Source organism: Dromiciops gliroides, chromosome 3 (genome assembly GCF_019393635.1).
Source record: "Dromiciops gliroides isolate mDroGli1 chromosome 3, mDroGli1.pri, whole genome shotgun sequence".
Lineage (NCBI taxonomy): Eukaryota > Metazoa > Chordata > Mammalia > Microbiotheria > Microbiotheriidae > Dromiciops > Dromiciops gliroides.
In genome coordinates this window covers 271,446,787-271,467,394 of record NC_057863.1, presented here as the reverse complement: position 1 = coordinate 271,467,394, position 20,608 = coordinate 271,446,787, and the positions used below count along the sequence as shown (strand labels likewise).

At 37.6% G+C, this 20,608-nt stretch overlaps 1 protein-coding gene across 1 annotated transcript in view; it reads right to left on the bottom strand.

Annotated features, from left to right (window-relative positions):
- Nucleotides 1-20,608, bottom strand: part of URB1 (URB1 ribosome biogenesis homolog) — a 104,155-nt gene that overhangs the window by 44,976 nt on the left and 38,571 nt on the right. The window contains exons 15-24 of the mRNA XM_043997360.1: nt 18,408-18,515; nt 15,586-15,702; nt 14,879-15,017; nt 12,867-13,037; nt 11,556-11,749; nt 9,906-10,127; nt 8,128-8,307; nt 4,505-5,357; nt 3,178-3,376; nt 2,490-2,673 (exon numbers count right to left, since the gene is read on the bottom strand). Coding sequence (XP_043853295.1) covers nt 2,490-2,673; nt 3,178-3,376; nt 4,505-5,357; nt 8,128-8,307; nt 9,906-10,127; nt 11,556-11,749; nt 12,867-13,037; nt 14,879-15,017; nt 15,586-15,702; nt 18,408-18,515 — 2,367 coding nt within the window. The remainder of the gene's footprint in view (nt 1-2,489; nt 2,674-3,177; nt 3,377-4,504; nt 5,358-8,127; nt 8,308-9,905; nt 10,128-11,555; nt 11,750-12,866; nt 13,038-14,878; nt 15,018-15,585; nt 15,703-18,407; nt 18,516-20,608) is intronic.

The following is a 20,608-nucleotide window of genomic DNA, read 5'->3' as shown; positions in this document are numbered from 1 at the left end:
AAAAATTCATAGATTATGATTTTATGGGTCATTTTTTGCTTTGAGACACAAAATTATATGGGATAAAAGAATTACAAGTTAATGCCATGGTCCTCTGTGTTTGAAACAAGCAACAATGACAAAACCAACAGAAATAATATGATTATCTCAATAGATGCAGAAAAAGTTTTTGACAAAATACAGCATCCCTTCCTAGTAAAACACTGGAGAGCATAGGAACAAACAGAACTTTCCTTTTAAAAATATTAGTATCTATCTAAAAACATCAGCAAGCATTATATGCAATGTGAATAAGCCATAAGATTTCCCAATAAGATTAGAGGTGAAGCTAAGATGCACCCATTATCACCACTATTATTCAATATTGTATTAAAAATGTTAGCTATAACAAGAGAAGAAAAAGAAATTGAAGGAATTAGAATTGGCAATGAAGAAACACTTTTGCAGATGATATGATGCTATACTTAGAGAATTCTAGAGAATCTACTAAAAAACTAGTTGAAATAATTAACAATTTTTAGCAAACTTACAGGATATAAGATAAACCTACATAAATTATCAGCATTTCTCTATATTACCAACAAAGCCCAGCAATGACAGATAAAGAAATTTCATTTAAAACAAATGTAGACAAAAAGCAAAACAAAAATAAATAAATAAACAATAAAATAAAATGTAGACAATACAAAATACTTGGGAGTCTACTTGACAATACAAACCCAGGAACTATGTGAACATAATTACAAAACACTTTTCACACAAATAAAATCGGATCTAAACAACTGGAAAAATATCAATTGCTCATGGACAGGCTAAAGCCAATATGATAAAAATGACAATTCTCCCTAAATTAATTTAGTGTCATACCATAATAACAAAAATCATTTTTAGAGCTAGAAAAGATAATAACAAAATTCATCTGGAAGAACAAAAGGTCAAGGATATCCAAGAAATTAATGGAACGAAAAAAAAAACACATGAAGGAAGGTGGCCTAGCCATATGCCAAGATAAAATCAAAATGGGTACATGATTTAGACATAAGGGGTGATACCATAAGCAAGTTAGGAGATCATGGAATAGTTTATGTGTCAGATCTATGGAGAAGGGAGAATTTTATGACCACACAAGACATAGAGAGCATAGTAAAATGTATAACTTTGATTATAGAAAACTAAAAAGGGGTTGCACAAACAAAACCAATGCAACCAAGAGTAGAAGAAAATCCGAGTTAAACGTATAAGAATACAAGTCATTCCCAAATTGATAAATGGTCAAAGGATATGAACAGGCAGTTTTCAGATAAAGAAATCAAAGCTATCTACAATCATATAAAAATGCTCTAAATCATTACTGATTACAGAAATTCAAATTAAAGCAACCCTGATATACTACCTCACACCTATCAGATTGGCTAATATGACAGAAAAGGAAAATGATAAATGTTGGAGGGAATGTGGGAAAATTGGGAAACTAACATACTGCTGGTGGAGCTGTGAACTGATCCAACCATTCTGGAGAGCAATTTGGAACTATGCCCAAATGGCTATCAAACTGTTTATATCCTTTGATCTAATACCACTGCTAGGTTTATATTCCAAAAAAGACAAAAAGACCTATTTGTACAAAAAATATTTATAGCCGCTCTTTTTTTTTTTTTTTGTGGTGGCAAAGAATTGGAAATTATGGGGATAAGCATCAATTAGGGAATGGCTGCACAAGTTGTGGTATATGATTGTGATGAATACTACTGTGCTATAAGAAATGACATGAGCAGGATGCTTTCAGAAAAACCTGGGAAGACATATATGAATTGATGCAAAGTGAAGTGAACAGAACCAGAACACTGTACGCAATAAGAGCAATATCGTAATATGATCAACTGTGAATAACTTAACTACTTTCAGCAAAATAATGATCCAAGACAATTCCAAAGGACTCATGATGAAAAATGCTATCCACTTCAAGTGAAAGAACTGATGGAGTCTGAATGCAAACTGATGCATACTACTTTTCACTTTTTTTTTTGGTCTGTGTCTTCTTTCACAACATAACTAGTATGGATATATGTTTTGCATATTTGTACATGTATAACCTACATCAAACTGCTTAGGATGTGTCAGGACAAGGAGAGGGGGGAATGAATGGTAAAACCTGTCTTTACATGTAATTGGGAAAAAAAGAAAACAGTATCAAAAAGAAAAAAAAAAAACCCAAGCAACAATGGCTACCTATTTGTCAAAATGGCTGAAGGCGGCAGTTTGACTTTTCTTTTTTTGACAGTTCCTTTCCACATACCATGGCACATGTCAAAAACTGCCCTCATTCACTGACAGTGGTGTTTTTTAGGATACTGCTTCTCAGACTCATATCATTGATTGTCATTGTTTTTTCCTACTAGTTCACAGAAATGTCAAATTGTTTTAGGTTTGAAGTATTTTAGGATAATTATAAAATGTTTCTTCTCCCCATGTAAGTAAAAGGAACTCACCAATAACTCATTAAGTCGTGACAACATAGGCTTCTCTGCATTCTGGGTTTTTTCTTCTTTGTTACTACTGCTGTATGAGGCTGTGAGCCATTTTATACATGACCCCAACAAAGTCTTTTTCCAGTCATCCAGCTCTTCCACAGATTTTTCCAGTACCAATGATATGGAATCTGATACAATCCAACTGCAACAGATGTAAAATATATCAAGAACTATAGGCTTAAAGGATTTCACATTTATAATTCACAAAAGCTTAAAACATGTTACAGAGGACACCAACACACCCATAATAACTACATATCATGATAAAGATACCCAGAGATAACATTTTTTTGTGGGTTTGTGTGGGTTTTTTTTGGTGATTATACCTGGGCATAGGCATATAACTACAGGCAAGGAGTCAGCATTAAAACATTCAGGAATGAAGATGCTAATGTGAGTTCTCTCCACTGAAGTAATTCAGGACCATGGGGACCAAGATATCCAGATTTCTCCCTAGCCTAGATAACATAGATACATGTAGCCCTAGAATGAAAGAATATTCCCCAAATTCATATTTGCACTGCTCAACTCTCCCTCCAGCTCCCTCCTCTAAACCTTCATTTGTGTTCCCTTTTTTGGGGCCCACTTTGGTTTTCACATACCAAAGCATCTTTCTAATGGGCCATCATTGATCTGTTCATCTTACCTCCTGGATTTCTCTGGTCTTTGAAGAATGCTGGGCAGCTGGTCAATGAGGAGTTTAAGCTCCTTTGCTCTTGCATATGGAACCAATTTAGAAAGGACTTCTTCTTGCATGCCAAGACCTTGAGGACCATCTTCTAAAAGACTGTTTTGAAGTTCTCTCCATAGGGCCTTTCTCAATATGTTCATGACACCTCTAGACACTGGGGCAAAGATAAACATGGGGAAAAAAAAAAGTCAACTACAGCTTGCTAACCAACCTCCCCCTCCCCCCCACCAGCCGTATGCTCTTATAGAACAAAAAGGTATACTTCCAGGCTTACTAACAGTAAAAATCTTATACATGCTACTAAGACTGTCATGATCAATGTCTAAGTATCCTTCTAGCTCAAAAATAAATTGATTTGTTCTTGAAAAGTACAGGGTGACAGAGGAGTATAAAGTACAAAACAACATCAACCTTCTTGTTCTTTAAAAAGAAAAAACACCATAAACTATCATTGACAGGTCTTTATTAAGTGCTTATTAATTGACTTGATGCTATACAGAGGCAGGGTGACTTAGACTATTCACCTAACAAGTTGCAGAATATAAAAAAGGAATTAAATTCTACCATCAAACACAACTTGCCTGTTTGCTCGTTCTTAGAACAAAGTGCAAGACCATAGGAGAGTTAGGGGTAGGAGGCTGGGGAGGGCACAGAGTTAGTCTACGCTAAAGCAAGACTCTTCCTATTAACTGGAAATTGCCATGAAACCTGGGATGGCTTGAGAACAGAGGCAATAGTGTTCTATAAGGCATTAGCCTTATTATTAAGGGTACAGACCTTAAAGAAACATGGTGCCCCTGGCATTGACCCTCTCTCCTCTTATTACACTCATTAATAGGGCACCCAGGAATATTTTTGGAATTCAAAAAGTCACAAGATCCTCCTGTAACTTCACGTTATGGAATCCTATCACAGAAAGACAAGAGTTCTATCTCCAAAGTAGGAATTTAAAAATGCTTCTTGTGTCATGAACCCCTTTGGTAGTCTGGTGAGGCCTGTGGGCCCCTTCTCAGGATAATGTTTTTAAATAACAAAAGGGAACATTAAAATTTAGTTAGAACATAGTGAAAATAAAGATTTCATTTTTTCCCCACCAAAATTCATAGGTTCCTCCTTCCCAATCCATCCGCAGCAGGTCCAAGGACCCCAGGGTTAAGAACCCCTACTTTAAATAATTTGTTTGGAATGAAGACCACACTCAGCCACAGTCTGGTAGCTCAAAGATCTGGGATTTTAAAAATAAAACAAATTATTTCCCAACCAATCCTAGAATGTGGTTTACCTTTGGATGGACGTGTAAAGTCTCCCTGCATACAAGACTGCAAATAGGTATGGATGAGTGGAAGAAAGAGGCTGAAGTTTTCTGGAAGAAAGGGCCCCAAGCCCTGTAAGCACCACAACTCAAAGTGCAGCAAATGGGTACTACTTTGCTGAATCAACAAAGCTACGATGGAAAGAGAAGTTTCTGTCTTACGACTGAGACAGTAGGTCAATAAATCTAACTCAACCACATGGACCAGAACTGGGTCTTTCTGTAAAGCTCGCAAGAACACAGTCTCCAGCTCTTCAATGACCAGTGCAGGCAGTAGTGCACTCACGCCCTTCACATAGTCCAGGGACAACAGTAATTCTCCTTGCTGGGGTTGTTCCTGGTAGCATCCAGTGATCAGCTGTTTGAGGATCTCCCCGAGGAAGCTCAGATGTTTTCCTTTTTGGGGAGATTTCTTAGATTCCTGACCCAAGAGGGTCATTTTGGGAAGGGCCAGGAGGGCAAGCATAATGTCCCTCAGCTGGGCTCCATCCATGTAGGGATGTAGTTGGCACAAAGCTTCAAGCTGAGCTGAGGGTTTCCCATACGCAGTGGGAGGGCCTGTCTGTAGGGTCTGTAGTTCTTTCAAGACACTCTGAGTAATAGCTGCCAAATATTTGGAAAGGATGTCTAGGCGGTGCATGCCCTGCAGAATCGGGGCACTCACTTTCAGCAGTGAGAGGACCCCAGCATTGAAGTGAGTTGCTAGAAGCTTTACAAAGATTGGGTTGAGGGTGTGTGAGGGAAGAGTCTGCTGCTCCAAGGCCAAGTACCAACTCTCCAAGGTGGGATGTCTGAAGATCACTATCAACGCATCTTCAAGGGTCTGAAACAGACAGTATACATAATAATATACACGAATCTGATCAGTTAATGACACAGCTCTTATCATTTTTCTGTCCTGTAAAAACCTGCATGGGTCCCCTATTCCCTCCCAAATAAAGTCCAACTTTCTCAGCCAAGCCCTGGAAGCCCTCCTCAATGAACTCTTGTGGCCTTCATTCACTACTTCCCCAATAGACTTTATACACTGGATTCCACAGATTTTTCTCCTTTTGTTCACATCATAGGGAACTATGCCCAAATGCCTTTCCAACTCTGCCTTCTGAAACCGAACCCATCCATTTCCTCCATGAAGACATTTTATTCCTGAATAATACTGTAAGCAGTATTTGAGGACAGTGACCAGGTTTTATTCACCTAGCACAGTGCATCACAGCATACTCAATAAATGTTGGTGCTGAATACTACTGAATGAATACAGAGTATTTAAGCCACAAACAGGAGGACTGGAAGAAGACTATTGGCCTAGGTCCCTTTCACACAGAACAAGTTCACTACAGTAGAGCACAGCAGAAACAGTACTGACTCTGGAATCAGAGGACCTGGCCGTAAAAGCCACCATGATTCCTAGTACCTGGGTGACTATGGACAAGTCATTTATGTGACCTGTGCTTCAGTCCCTCCCTCGTCTGTAAACTGATAGGGTCAGTCAAGATGGCCTTTAAGGTCACTGTCAGCTCTAGTCCCACTACAGTCACACTCAAGGATTTGAATGCCTGGAATGGAGCTATAAAACATCTCATCCAAAACAATGGATAAAGTGAAATCATTTTAATTTCTATTTTATTTTCAGCATATCCACTCCTTTACCTATACTAACTCAAGACAGTTAATATTGAAATAAATTTGTATTCCCAGAACTCATTTAACTGATAGCATGAAGTGACAAGCAGTCTCAGGGGAGCTGTGTTAATGGGAAGTTAGTCTGGGATTAAAAATCTGTCACAGGGGCAGCTACGTGGTGCAGTGGATAGAGCACTGGCCCTGGAGTCAGGAGTACCTGAGTTCAAATCCAGCCTCAGACACTTAACCCTTACTAGCTGTGTGGCCCTGGGGAAGTCACTTAACCCCAATTGCCTCACTAAAAAAACCCCAAAAAACAAAAATCTGTCACAGAGGAAATTGCAATAGATAAAATAGGTAATTTTGATTATTTCAAACTGAAAAGATTTTTGTACAATAAAATCAAAGAAAGCTAGGATAGGGAAACAAACATTGTAGATTGGGGGAAAGACTATTAAATATCTCTGGGGGAAAGACTGTATTAACTATCCAAGCAGTATAGGAAATTCTTCTTTCTCTACTTCATCTGATGAGCTCTAATTTGAACTCTAATTCTGTAACACCAGCTGACTATTGGACATTTCAAACTGGATGCCCCATAGGCATATCAATCTCAACATGCCCAAAATAGAACTCATTATTTTCCCCCACAATCTCACTTCTTTTCCAAACTTCACTGTTTCTGTCAAGGGCATGGACAATTCTTTTGGTCTTCCAGCTTTGTATCATCATCAATTCCTCATCCCAATCAGGTGCCAACATGTGTCCTATGTATGTCTACATCTCTGACATTTATCTCCTCCTCCCTCCTTACTACTTATACAGCTACCACCTTCGTTCAATCCCCTGACACCTCTTGGTTGGACTACTGCAGTAACATTCTACCTGGACTCTCTACCTCAAATCTAATCAAATCTATTCTCCTAGAGCTATTTTCCCTGAGCATAGATCTGACCAATGTAACTCAACAAACTCCAGTTAATTCCAGTAACTCCACTTTGTCTCTAAGATAAAATATAGACTCTTTTGTTTGCCTCTTAAAACTTTCCTCACCTGGCCCCAATCCACCTTTCCAGCTTCATTAGCCATTACTTCCTATCCCTAAAGGAAGTCCAGCTAAACTGGCCTTCTCTCTTTGTTCTCCCCACCCACCTGACAGCTCCTTCTTAGTCTCCTTTGCTGAATCCCCCTCCAGATTACACCCTCTAACTGTAGGTTTCCCATAGGCTTCTGTTTAGGGGTCCTCTTCTCTTCTCCCTCTATACTACTTTACTTGGTGATCTCATCAGCTGCCATGAATTTAATTATCATCTCTAGGCTGATGATTTTCAAATCTAGCTCATGTGTATGGGTTAGTAGACACTACTATGCCAGAAAAAAATGTGATGCTACCATTGTAAGCAGCCTTGCTAAAAGGTATTCCTCTCAAATGGAGTGAACACTAAGCCTCAAAGAGAGAAGCAACTTACTTTGCTTTCTCATTTCCAAGGAAAGAGAGAAATCCAAATACCTAAAAAAAATTTCTAATTAGAAACAAGAGAATGATTATAGATTAAAATTTTTCTACACCTTATATGTAGGTAGCAAAATGTTATTGTGATAAATACTTCCAGAATGTCAATTAAGTGAGCCGCAGAAGGCTCAGATCTTATTAAATTGTGAAATGAAACTGAAACTTGTTTCTTAAACCCAACCAAACTGTAAAACTTAAGTTGGAGTCTGTGTAAGACCAATTAAACACCCTACTTTACAGGAATAATAAAGGGAAGAATAGCTCTATTTGTTTTCTCATAGCAGCAGTTCTTGAAATATTTACAATGCAAAGGCTTCTCCAACTATATATCCTTTCTTCAAATCAGGCTGCTACAATTAGGAAGAAAATACTTCCCAATTCTTTTCTAAAGATGCTTGTTTCACCTGCCATAAGAGAAAAATGCTTTCATGTGGTAAAAGCTCAAGAGGATCACTACCTTATCATTGGCTAATTCCAGTGTGGCCAAGGACCCCTCATCCAAAAAGATAGCAGATTCAGCCTGAGCAGCTTCACATTTCTGCTGGTTACACGTGTCCAACTGATAACAACGGCTCAACAGGCTGCTGAGCAAATGCATGAAGAGCTGAAGCAGTGCTGGACCTGAACTTTTACCAAGCTGTGGAATAAAAAAAAGGTAATTGCCTTTTATACATAGCGGAAGATGACAGGCAAGAGGGACTAAAATCCCTCCTTAGAATTGTAGTATTAACTAAAAAACTTATTTTGTCCATAAGGAGAAAGCAGGCATAGGCTAAAACCCAAACTGACTAAATGTTGTTTTTTGTTGTTTTTGCGGGGCAATGGGGGTTAAGTGACTTGCCCAGGGTCACACAGCTAGTAAGTGTCAAGTGTCTGAGGTCAGATTTGAACTCAGGTCCTCCTGAATCCAAGGCCAGTGCTTTATCCACTGCGCCACCTAGCTGCCCCCCCAAACTGACTAAATGTTAACCACAGAAGTAACAGGGTAAAAAGACATGGAAAGACAAGAGGCCAGTCTCTGCTAGAGATCCACAATTAACTTAAAAACCTGACTTGTTTCCCTAGCCTGAGAAACTGGGCTCAATTTTTTTTTTAATCCTTTAGAAATATACTGAGAGAATAGACCAGGAAAACTTTTAAGGCACGGAGAAAGAGTCAACAAGCACTTATTAAAAGCTTATTATGTGCTAAGTACTAAGGATTCAAACATTCTACACACAAAATATATGTGATATAAGTGGAAGGTAATCTCAGAGGGGAAGGTACTAGGCATTGGGGAATGAGAAGGAAAGAATGGGAAAGACCTCATACTGTATGTGGAATTTAAGCTGAATTTCAATGGAAACCTGGGAAGCCAAAAGATGAAAAGGGGAGGAGGAACATTCCAGGCATGGGACAGCCACTGAAAAGATACCCATTGAATTTGTTCTTCCCAAATATCAATTTTATGAACTCAGCCTGATTTTAAGCATCTAGTAGATGACAGTAGGGCAAATTCTAAAGAAACACTTAGTGACCAATAAATCAGGACACTGAGAATTACCTGGCACTGTGACAGTTTCAACACCAGAAAATCAGGCCTGGCAAAAGCGTGGCTTCTGAACCTGGATCTCTTGCATCTCGGGGAACCACCTAGCAATGCCAAGGAAGTGAGGCCTCCTCCTGAGAGGCAATGGCACCATCCTCCCAACTCCAATATAGGCTGAGGCCTCTTATTTATTATGTAGTATTTAGCACAGTTTTCTACATACAATAGGCACTTAATGTTTGTTGGCTGATATTATCAAGTAGGATGGGCATCTGGTATAGTAGAACAAAAACAACAGTCTAGGAGTCAGAAGACTTGGTTTCAATCAATCAGCATTTATTAAGTAACTGCTATGTGCCTGACCTAGGCATTTGGTGCTACAAATAAAAAGTGAAAATCCTTCTCAAGAAGCTTACATATTATTGGGTACAAGGAGGGGGGTGAGCATGGGGGAGAAATATATGTTCACAGATAAGTAGCATGTAAGCTCCCTTTGTAAAATCAGGAGGTTAGATGAAATGATCCTTCAACTCCATTCCTGCTCTAAAATCCTGTGATTACATGAACCAACTCCTTCTATCTGAACATGTCCTTATAAAAGTAAATGTTTCTCAAAGGCTACAGATTAGTATAATTCTAGTTTACCTAAAACATTCATTCCCCAGAAAGTCAGAGGAAAAGAAGCGTGTAAAGAAAAGCAGCTTCACCTTGGCAAAGTTCTCCACAGTGGTTCTAAGATACAGCATCACCTGCTTCACAGAAAGCAGCACTTGCTGCATTGGGAGCTCAGCAATCCTTTCTCTCAGCTTCCCCTGGATATTCTCTTCTAAAAGGAGGGTGCTCCCCTTCTCATAGATACCCGTTAACAAGGTGGAAAAGGCAGAGCCAGCTACGAGTGATGCCTCAGTGGGTATGGTGGTATGAAATTCCTTTGGGAAAATAGCAAAAGCATAAAGAAAAAATCAAAAGGCAAACAAAGACACTGAATCCCAAACTTTTAAATCAATTAACTGGAATATCAAATTCCTTTTATAGTGTAATTGTGAAAATGTATTAACACATTAGGCTTTCATATTACTGCAATTACAGGTGTTTTATTATGATGAATAAACTAAAATTGATGTGATAAGATAGGATAATTATACATTGTACCAGGAACTATAATTAGGAATAGTAATAATGGAATTTACAACTAATATTCCTTTAAAAGAAATCAACAATCCTTAACTTTAGTGTGTTGCGTAAGAATAAGAGGAAAATGGAATAAAAATGAATTCTGAAGCTGTTAAATCTAACCAACTTATTCTTTCCAATGTAATTAATAAACTTCCATTTTTCACCTCACCAGACTTTCCAATACTATTCTTATAGGATACTCTAGATGTGATTTCCTAACAGAAGTATTAATAGAATGCCCTTAAGAATGTGATGCCTCCACTTATTTAGCTGATTTCTTATGTTTAGTTATTTAACTATTATGAATCTACAAAGGGGCATAGATTTTTCAAGCACCATCACAATTTTAATAAACAAGTAAACACATGTATCTAAGAATTCATAATGAAGTAGGGCAAGTGTTCTTAAAGACCCATGAAAAGAGTTGATGTTGCAGTATAATGTTACAAAGAGGAGTTAATCCTTAACTAGAGAAGAGAATCAATTCTTTCTTTTCAGGTCTTCAACTTTAGCAGGACTCAGCTGTTTGCCTTGCAGCAGCTGTGTTGAACTATTAAACTCAGATAATCCAATAATGTATTGGTCTCCTTTAAGAAGTTTAATCCAAACTTATGTTTGTGAAAAAAACAAAAAACATAAAACCTTTTCTTTTAAAAACCCTGTCCCTCTAAATGAGAGATTCTTAACTTTTTTGGTGTCATGGACCCCTTTGGTAGTCTGGTGAAGCTTGTGGATCTCTTTTTAGAATAATGTTTTTATATTACTGAAGGAAATGTTAAATTTCAGTTAGAGGTTAGTCAAAATAAAGATATAATTTTTTTATAACTTTTTTATCCATTCAAGTTCATGGACTCCTTTGCAATCCATGGGCCCCAGGTTAAGAACACCTGCTCTAAGCTGTAGTAGTGATAGAGTAACTAGTTTTATTAGGGAGTAATGGCAAATTTCATTTTATTACATCTTTAATAAATCTGTGCCTTGTTTTCATCATCTACAAAACAGGCATACTACTCGGTTCCCTTTCAAGTGGTATATAATATAGTTTTATTGTAACCACTTATAGCCTGTAAGAAATAAAAGTATCTACATACATTTTAGGATAGAGCATAAATTTCATTACTAACCACTTTTTTTTCCCTTACAAAATTAAACACAATAAAATAATTGCAGGTAAGTCTCACCAAAGCTTCTCTGGCTTGCTCAGGTATCCACAGGCTGTAGTATTTGTTGAACTGGCAGAGCCGAGCACACAAAGATGTGTTTGAAAGTTGTAAATTGTCATAAGACTGAAGCATCAAACAAAGAGCCAAAGGATCTCTCTGTGTATGTAGGAGGTCTGTCAAAACGGCTATCAGATATGTCACTATGCTTTCTCCTACAAAGGTAATTACACAGTTAGGATATTTGTCCAATAAAACCTGTGACTAATCAATTCGATCTTCACCCCAATTAACTTCATGCTATAACACAGCATGTTCAACATTGTACAAATGAAGTTATGTGGCACACCACAAAAAACTTCCCCTCAATCAATTAATCAACATTCTTTTAATATGATTTGTTCAAATTACCTATCATCAAACCAGCATTAACAATACGGTGTGAAAGATTTGCTGAAATAAACTATCTATTAGATGCAGCTAGAAAAATAGAGTGCTAGATTCAGGAAGATAGCAGTTTGAATATGTTGCCTCATATATTAGCTGGGTAACCCTGGACAAGTCACTTAACCCTTCTCACAGCAGCAGTTTCTTCCTTTGTAAAATTAGGTAATAGTGGCAACTATCTTACAAGGTTGTTGTGAGATTCAAATGAGATAACACAAGTGCTTTGCAAACCTAAATTTTTTTTTTTAAATGCTGGCTATTACCATTATTATCATCATTTATGACTTCCCAGACACACCAATCAGCCTAACATGACTTAATCATGTTAGGAAATGATAGTCTGAGTGGAATTCATTCTGGCTCCTGGTGATCACTGCTTCTTTTCCTAAATAGATTAGATGCTAAACCACTATCTTTAAATATTCACCATATTTACAGACCCCAGTTGCTTAGGGGACAGAAACTGAGACCCAAGGATACACAAAGTTAAGCAAAGGTCACATGCATTTATCTTGCACACGTGCCTGTGGAAATTTACAAAATACAGGAAATGTCAGCTGGGGAAGATTCAGAATTCTTGTTGTTTTCAGCTTCCAATAACTATTTCCAAAACTGAAATGTCCTTAGCAATAAATGCACTGTGTTGGGAGCAGCTAGGTGGCACAGAGGATAAAGCACCAGCCCTAGATTCAGGAGGACCTGAGTTCAAATCTGGCCTCAGACACTTGACACTAGCTGTGTGACCTTGGGCAAGTCACTTAACCCTCATTGCCCAACAAAACAAACCAAAAAAAAAAAAAAAGTAAATGCACTGTGAAATGGGCTTCCATATCACAAAGACATAGCCACTGTTAGGTGGCTAATATTCAGAGCATAAAAAGGCACCTGAATCATGTCCGGCCTCAAGGAGCAATCTATTCCTGCTGTCCAGAGCTGCAGGGACTATGGCACTGAATGGGAATGTCAGTAGGATCATATCTTCACTTAATGAGAACCCAATTTCCTCATCTAAACCTTCACTTTCCTCCATGAGGACATCCACCATATCCAGGATATCTACAAGAGAAGGAAAAAAGAAATTATCAAATCCAAATAAACACAGCTATAGGGATGAAATCCAAGTGGTTCAATGAGGACATAAAAACAAGAGAATGCAAACAGTAACTGGGAATGGGAAAGATGAAAAGCTTGATATAATACTTCAACCATTGTAAATAAGAATTTTGAATTTAAAGCTTCAAGATCCTTTTCAAAATTAAAACAACTCTGAGGTTCCACATCTACCGGACTGGTAAAGCTGACAAAAAAAGGAAAATGACAAATGCTAGAGGAGTTGTGGGAAAACAGACACATTAATACCCCGTTAGTGGGGCTGTGAACTGACTGGCCATTCTGGAAAAGGATATGGAACTATGTCCAAGATGTCACTAAACTGTGCATAGATATCCTCTGGCCCAGTGATAACACTATGAGGGCTATTTCCCAAAGAGATCAAAGCAAGAGGAAAAGGACCCATAAAGACTAAAATATTTATAGTGGTTCTTTTCCTAAAAGAACTACAGACTAAGGGAGTCCATCAATTGGAGAATGGATGAACACATTATGGCATATGAATATAATGGACGACTGCTGCATTGTGCCATATGAAATGATGATGGGGACGGTATCAGAGGAAGCTGGGAAGACTTATATGAACTCATAGTGAACTGAGCAGAACCAGAATAGTTTATACAATAACAGCAATGTAAAAAACAAATCCCTTTGGAAGTCATAAGAACTTAGATCAAAACAAAGACTAACCATGATTCTAGAGGACCAATGATGAAACATTGTTACTAACTGCCTGACCAAAATGTGGTGGACTCAGGGTACAGAATGAGATTTTTTTTTCTGATGTGGCCAATGTAGGAATCTGTTTTGCTTAACCAAACATATTTGTTAAAAAGGCTTAGTTTTTCTTTTCTAATATTGCGAGCGAGTAGAGTAGCAGAAAGGAGAGAAAATTGCTTTTGGTTAACTGAAAAAATAAATTTAAAAAAGACTTTGCCTAATAAAAAACATGATATTTAGTTAACAGATAATATAAACTTTCCCTAGCCTGAAATTCACAGGAGGGCCTCCAAGGGAGAAAAAAGACAACCCCCCCCCCCAAAAAAGGCAAAAAAACCTAATAATTTTAAGTTGTGAATTAAGGCAAGAAAACAGTAACAACAACATGGAGTAATGGATAGAGAGTTGGCCTTGAGGACAAAGAGACTTAGTTTAACATTCTGCTTCATACACATTGTAACTTACTTAACTTCTCAGCATCCCAAACAACTGCCTAAGCCTCAAAGTTGCAGAAGGGTTGCCAATCTGCTGATAGAGTTTGTTTCCTACTAGGCATTCCCTCCATTATATCAACATGTCCCCACCAACAAATTAAGGTGACTAAGCGGGTCTCTACCAAATAACACAAGGCACTTGCATTTCCTATTAAATTTCCTAATAAAATAATAAATGAAGCATTTCTTTCATTCCTAACATCGACTGACTCCATAACTGGAAAAGTTATGGCTTTGGCAGGTATGACCCAGGATCACAGACCAAGTGCTAGAAGCCATCATCTAATCCTATAACCCCATAATTTTAGAGTTGAGGAAACAGGTCTAGAGAGGTTATGTGACTTGCCTAACATCATACAAGCAAATGAGCTGAGCTTCAAACTTAACCACAAGTTGAGTATACTTTGCATTATGCTATTCTACGTCTCATGCTTACTACAATTAACATTTACCTTTAATGGAAATGCCACGAGGCATAAAATTTCTCTTTTTGCTCTACAACAGCCTTCAGTAATTTGATCTTTAAAATCTTGAGTTAAAACCAGAGGAAAAGAATGAAGTATGAGTACATACCATCAATGTGGGAGACAGGTATACTGACATTATCAGCATCCTGCTTCATCATAGTGGCTTGAAGTGCACTGGCTTCCTGAACAAAGTCAGCTGCCTTATCTGTATATGAATAAGGATTTGTTACCAACTGCAACAAAACCTGCATATCAAAAACAAAAAATAAGACATTATCATTGGTTACATGGGCAAATATAAAAAGTATTACTGCTCAAAAGCAAGGTTCGATTCCTAAAAATGTTATCTTTGTACCAATAAAAACTACTTTATTTGCAATTTTTTCCTTTGCTGTTGTTTTTTTCTTTAATATCAGTGGAAGCTTCAAGTACTATGCCATTTTAAGGACTAATAATACCACTGACCCATTGAATTAACAGAGCTTTCAGACTGACCAAGGCATGCCTAGAAGTCACTGACCCAGACAGATTAACACTGTTTTCCATTTGTTACATTACTGATCTTTTAAGCCATCCTGCCAAATCCTCTAGGGAGTTTTCAGCAAGCTTTAACAATGCCTTCATGATATTAGAAGAATCAAGTACCATGATGAAAAGAATCTAAAATTGTTGTTACTTTGAAGAAGAAATTTTTTAAACCAAAATTCAGTCTTCATTTAAAAGCTACTTAAAAAATTAAGGTTCTAATTGTCAAGAGGAAAAAATCCTTGATCAGTGTCCTTTTACATTTAGGGATATGAAATAAGGTCTTACACATTCCAAAAATTGAATCACTCCTTCTTTTCCCTCTTCTGCTGTGTTATCTAACTGTTCCAACCACAGCTCTAGCTCCTTCCATGTGTACTCAAATACTCCAGTGTCACGCAAAATCTGTCAGAGAAAAAAGCATCAAGTCAAAAAAAAGAACTAAATTCTAACAAGACAAACATGTATCAAACATATTTTGCTTTAATGATGCTCCAACAAAATGAGCAAACTAAAATACTACCAAGTGGACAAAATGCTGGACCTGGAGTCAGGAAGACCTGAGTGCAAATCTGGCTGTGTGACCCTGGGCAAGCAATCTAACAAGTCTGCCTCAGATTCCTCATCTATAAAATGGGAATAGTAACAGCATGATCCAGACAAGGATCGAATGAGAAAATATTTGTAAAATGCTTTGCAAATCTTTAAGCATTTAAATTAACACTAGCTGCTATGACCGTTATTATTAAGGTTATGATTGTCAAGTGGATGAGGACAAGATTTTTTTTGAATCTAGAAAAATTTTTTTAACCAAAAGTTATTTTAAAGATTAAGTGCCTACACCAGGCGGGGAAATAACAGATTATTTTGTTCTCTGGAATGGAAAATTCACTCTCTCTTGTTCTTGTTGATCTTCTTTTTTCTGCTGAACGCTCTCCAAAATGAAAAGCTTTCTGCTTCTACTAACAACATTCTCTACCCGGTTCTCTACTAAAGATCCAAGGATCCAGGGAAAGAAATCTAAGGAGTCAATTTCTTTTGATATTTCATTGCCACTCATGCACATTATAAATTCTTTTTTTGTTGTTGTTGGTTTTTTTAGTGAGGCAATTGGGGTTAAGTGACTTGCCCAGGGTCACACAGCTAGTAAGTGTCAAGTGTCTGAGGCCAGATTTGAACTCAGGTACTCCTGACTCCAGGGCCAGTGCTCTATCCACTGCACCACCTAGCTGCCCCTATAAAATCTACTACATACAGATTATCCCTTTACTTATTCTTATCCAGTCACGGCACCATAGTGGTGATTTACACTACTAAACTATGTATCATAGAATAGACTTTAGGATAAGTCAATGCTATCTCAGACAATAAAAAACAAAGCAATATTGTGCACAACACAATAAAAAACCTATGCATTGGGGCAGCTAGGTGGCGCAGTGGATAAGGCACCAGCCTTGGATTCAGGAGGACCTGAATTCAAACCCAGCCTCAGACACTTACTAGCTGGGTGACCCTGGGCAAGTCACTTAACCCCCATTGCCCTGAAAAAAGAAAAAAAAAAGAAAAGAAAAACAAAAAACCTATGCATTTAGATTGAAATTAGTGATAGTTCACTCTGGATTGGGCTGAAGTTCATCTTTGAGGCAGCTAGGTGATGTAGTGGAGAGAGAACTGGACTTAGAGCCAGGAATTTCTGGGTTCAAATTGCAATTCAGACCTTCACTAGCTATGTGACCATGGATAAGACAATTATCTTCTCTCAGCCTCAGTTTCTTCAACTATAAAATCAGGGTAACAGTGGTAGCGTTTATATTACAAGAAGTTGTAAAGAATAAGTGAGATAATAAGGATGAAGTATTTTGTAAACCTTAAAGCCAGGGGTATACTAAATCCAGTTCCAACTTGTTCCTGAAAACAATTTGTTGATTTTTCAGAACAAGCATTTACACCTCAGAAATCAGCCAACACACAGTACTAACACATATTAATAAATCAAGGGGTGACTGCTTTGTCTTTTAAAAGTGATGGAAATATGTCAGTAATGAAGATTAAACATAAAAGTGCATCAGGTGCACATTTTTCCCCCCACAGAACTGGTTATTAAACATTTATAAGCACACCCCTGCTTAAAGCACTACATAAATTGTCGATTATGATGATGATTTATGAAAAATGTGTCTCAGAGAATAAGGCATATGAGAAGGATCTGCAAGTCTGTAAACATAAGAAAGTTCCAGTTTTGAATTTCCTCTACCAATGCAAATTGCAATCTACCTATATCTCAGTAATGAAGTTCTAGAGAATTGTCTGAGCCATAAAGATAAAATGATTTCTCCAGGGTGACACAGCAAAGTCAAAGGCAGAACCTGAAGCCAGATCTTGATGACTCCAAGTCTCTGCCTTTCATAAAAGATAAAACACCCTGAATTGTGGATTCTGAATGTAGACTGAACCATACTGTCTCTACTTTTGTTTTTGTTTTCCTTTTTTAAGGTTTTTTTCCTTTTGTTCTGATTCTTCTTTCACAACATGACTAATGCAGAAATATGTTTAAAGTAATTGTACCTATATAAACTACATCAAATTGCTTTCTGTCTTGGGGAGGGGAGAGAGAAGGGAGGGAGAAAAATTTGGAACTAAAAATCTTATGAAAACAAATATTGAAAACTATCTTTATATGTAATTGGAAAATAATGAAATACTTTTATGATTTTTTTTAAAAAGCACCTTGATTTGCTGCCTTTGTCAAAGACCTGAGGGTTCCTGGGATATGGAAGTGCTTCTATGAATCTTTTTTTTTGGGTGGGCAATGAGGGTTAAGTAACTTGCCCAGGGTCACACAGCTAGCGTCACGTATTTGAGGCTGAATTTGAACTCAGGTCCTCTTGAATCCAGGGCTGGTGCTCTATCCACTGAGCCACCTAGCTGCCTCATTTCTATGAATCATTAAACAGTCCCTAGTAAGAGCCACCCAAGCTAAAACTGAGACATGCAGCAGAAAAACCTATTTTTAAAGTTTATCCTTAGAGGCAACAGGAGCTTTAATATCCAGCAGCCAATTTGTGATGAAATATAAGTATCTCAAATATGAAACAGTGGGAAGTGCTTACCTTTAAGATCAATAGTTTCGTTGATGCTTTCAGTTGTGAGTGTTTACTTGTCACAAACATTTTCATCAGCAAATAAAACACAGATCTTTCTCCACCATTTAGACTTTCCTAAAGGAAGAGGGGATACAATATTTTGCAATTTACTCCTTTTGAATTAACCCACAAGCTGAGGTCACTCCTGAAAGAGAACGGTTGTACATTCCTCATTTGTGACAAAAAAAACCTGTCAAGCCTGCATTTTAAACTTGCAATTCACTGTGCTTTTATTAATGAGGAAGCAACATTTCAAAATGTGAAGCTGAGGAGAGTTCTGCCAAGCAAAGTGAGGAGACAAGTGACATTAGATATACAGAGGGCAAGGAAATCAACTGACAGTGACAAAGGCTCCTTCTGATATACTGACTTATGATAGATTCATTATAGCTCCAACTTTCACAAAAAGAACTAGAAGGAGTGAGCTGAAGAAAACTGTGAAGGTGACAGAACTGGGAAAGCCAGAGACTGAGGTTGGAAAAAAAGGACCAATCTGTAAGGATCTTAGAATTTAAAAGAGAAGCAAGAGGCAGAGAAAAGCAAGAGCTAGAGGAGGGAAAACGCCAGATAGAAAGAAGGTATAGAAGAACCTGAGATGAAGAGAAGGATTGTAATAGATTCAAGGCAAAATAATGACAATGGCAATACTAACTAAATTGATTTATTTATTCAGGGCCATATGAATAAAAATATAAAAGGCTTACTTTATAAAAGTAGAGAAAAAATAAAGAAATTCATTTGGAAGCACAATAGGTCAAGAATCTCAAGAGGAATAATGAAAAAAGTGGGAAATTTAGCACTATGGGCTCTCAAACCATATACTACAAATCAGTGGTAATCAAAACAATTTCGTATTGGTTGAGAAATAAGATATATATTTATCAGTGGAATAGATAATTGATTCTGATGAAGAGACATTGCCACGTTACTGTGTTAAAAAATGAATTTGTTTTTACAGGCATTCTTTGGGACTCTCTAATTGCCTACTGAATGAAGCATAAACTTGTAACTCTGGTGTTCAAAAACCTTCACATGGTACAGTGGAAAAAGTAAATTTGGAGTCAGAGGATCGGGGTTAGAAACCTGGGTCTGCTACTTATTACAGATATGACCCCGGCAAGTCATAATCTATCTCAGTGTCTTCAACTATAAAACAAGGGAGTTGAACTAGAAAGTTTACTTCTCCATCCAAAAGCCCATGATCTTATTGGCACTATCGCTCCAACCTACCTTTCTAGCCTTCTCTAATATACTCTCTGTCCATACAAAGTGGACAACTCACTTATCCATCCTCCTCAATCTGCCTTCTTTCCCTCTCTACACCTTTGCTCCTGCTAGCCTGCATGCCCAGAATGGGTTCATTTCTTCCTCATCATCACCACCTGCTGAAATCTTCTTTCAAGTTCCAGTGGGAGGTGACCCCATTTCCATTAAGGCTTTCTTGATTCCCAAGCCTAAAGTGAATTCCTCAGATTCCTCACAGAATTTTGCATGGCCTTCTTTGTACTTATCAAGTTCTACTTTATATTATAGTTGGTTACATAGATGTCATGAAATACCAGTCTCTCAATAATTAAACCACAGATCAACCAAAGGGAAACAGAGAAGTCCATAATGGCTCTGAGCAGGCTGGACCACATTATCAATGAAGAACTATGCAAAAAGATCTGAAGAGAATATCAAAGATGTATAAGGCTTGGAAAAGGCAGCTTTCTGGTCCTGCAGCAAGACTGATGGATAAATAAATGACAAACAGCCCATATGCTCCACTACTGTCCATACAATGTCACAAGATCTAGAGGAAAGTAACCCCTCCATAGGAACTGCATGGGAGGGCAAGGGCAATAGAATGACAAAGAATGAATGAGCTGCCATCTAAATTATTAGACAGTACACACACCAATGAGATTATGGATCAATCAAAATATAAAAGAAATGTACATGTCCTATTTCTTATTCAATTATACTACAAACCCCTTGACCTTACAGGCAAAATGCCTAAAGACAAATTTCATAGCTTATGCTGTCATTAAGCACAAAAGCTCGTTCTTCTTTTTCACAGATTTGGACATGAACCTCTAAAGGACATGGCTGGCCCAATTCTCTTCAACCTCAAACATCATTTTTCTTCAATCTCCTACTCCTATAATAATTCATGATTCTGCTAG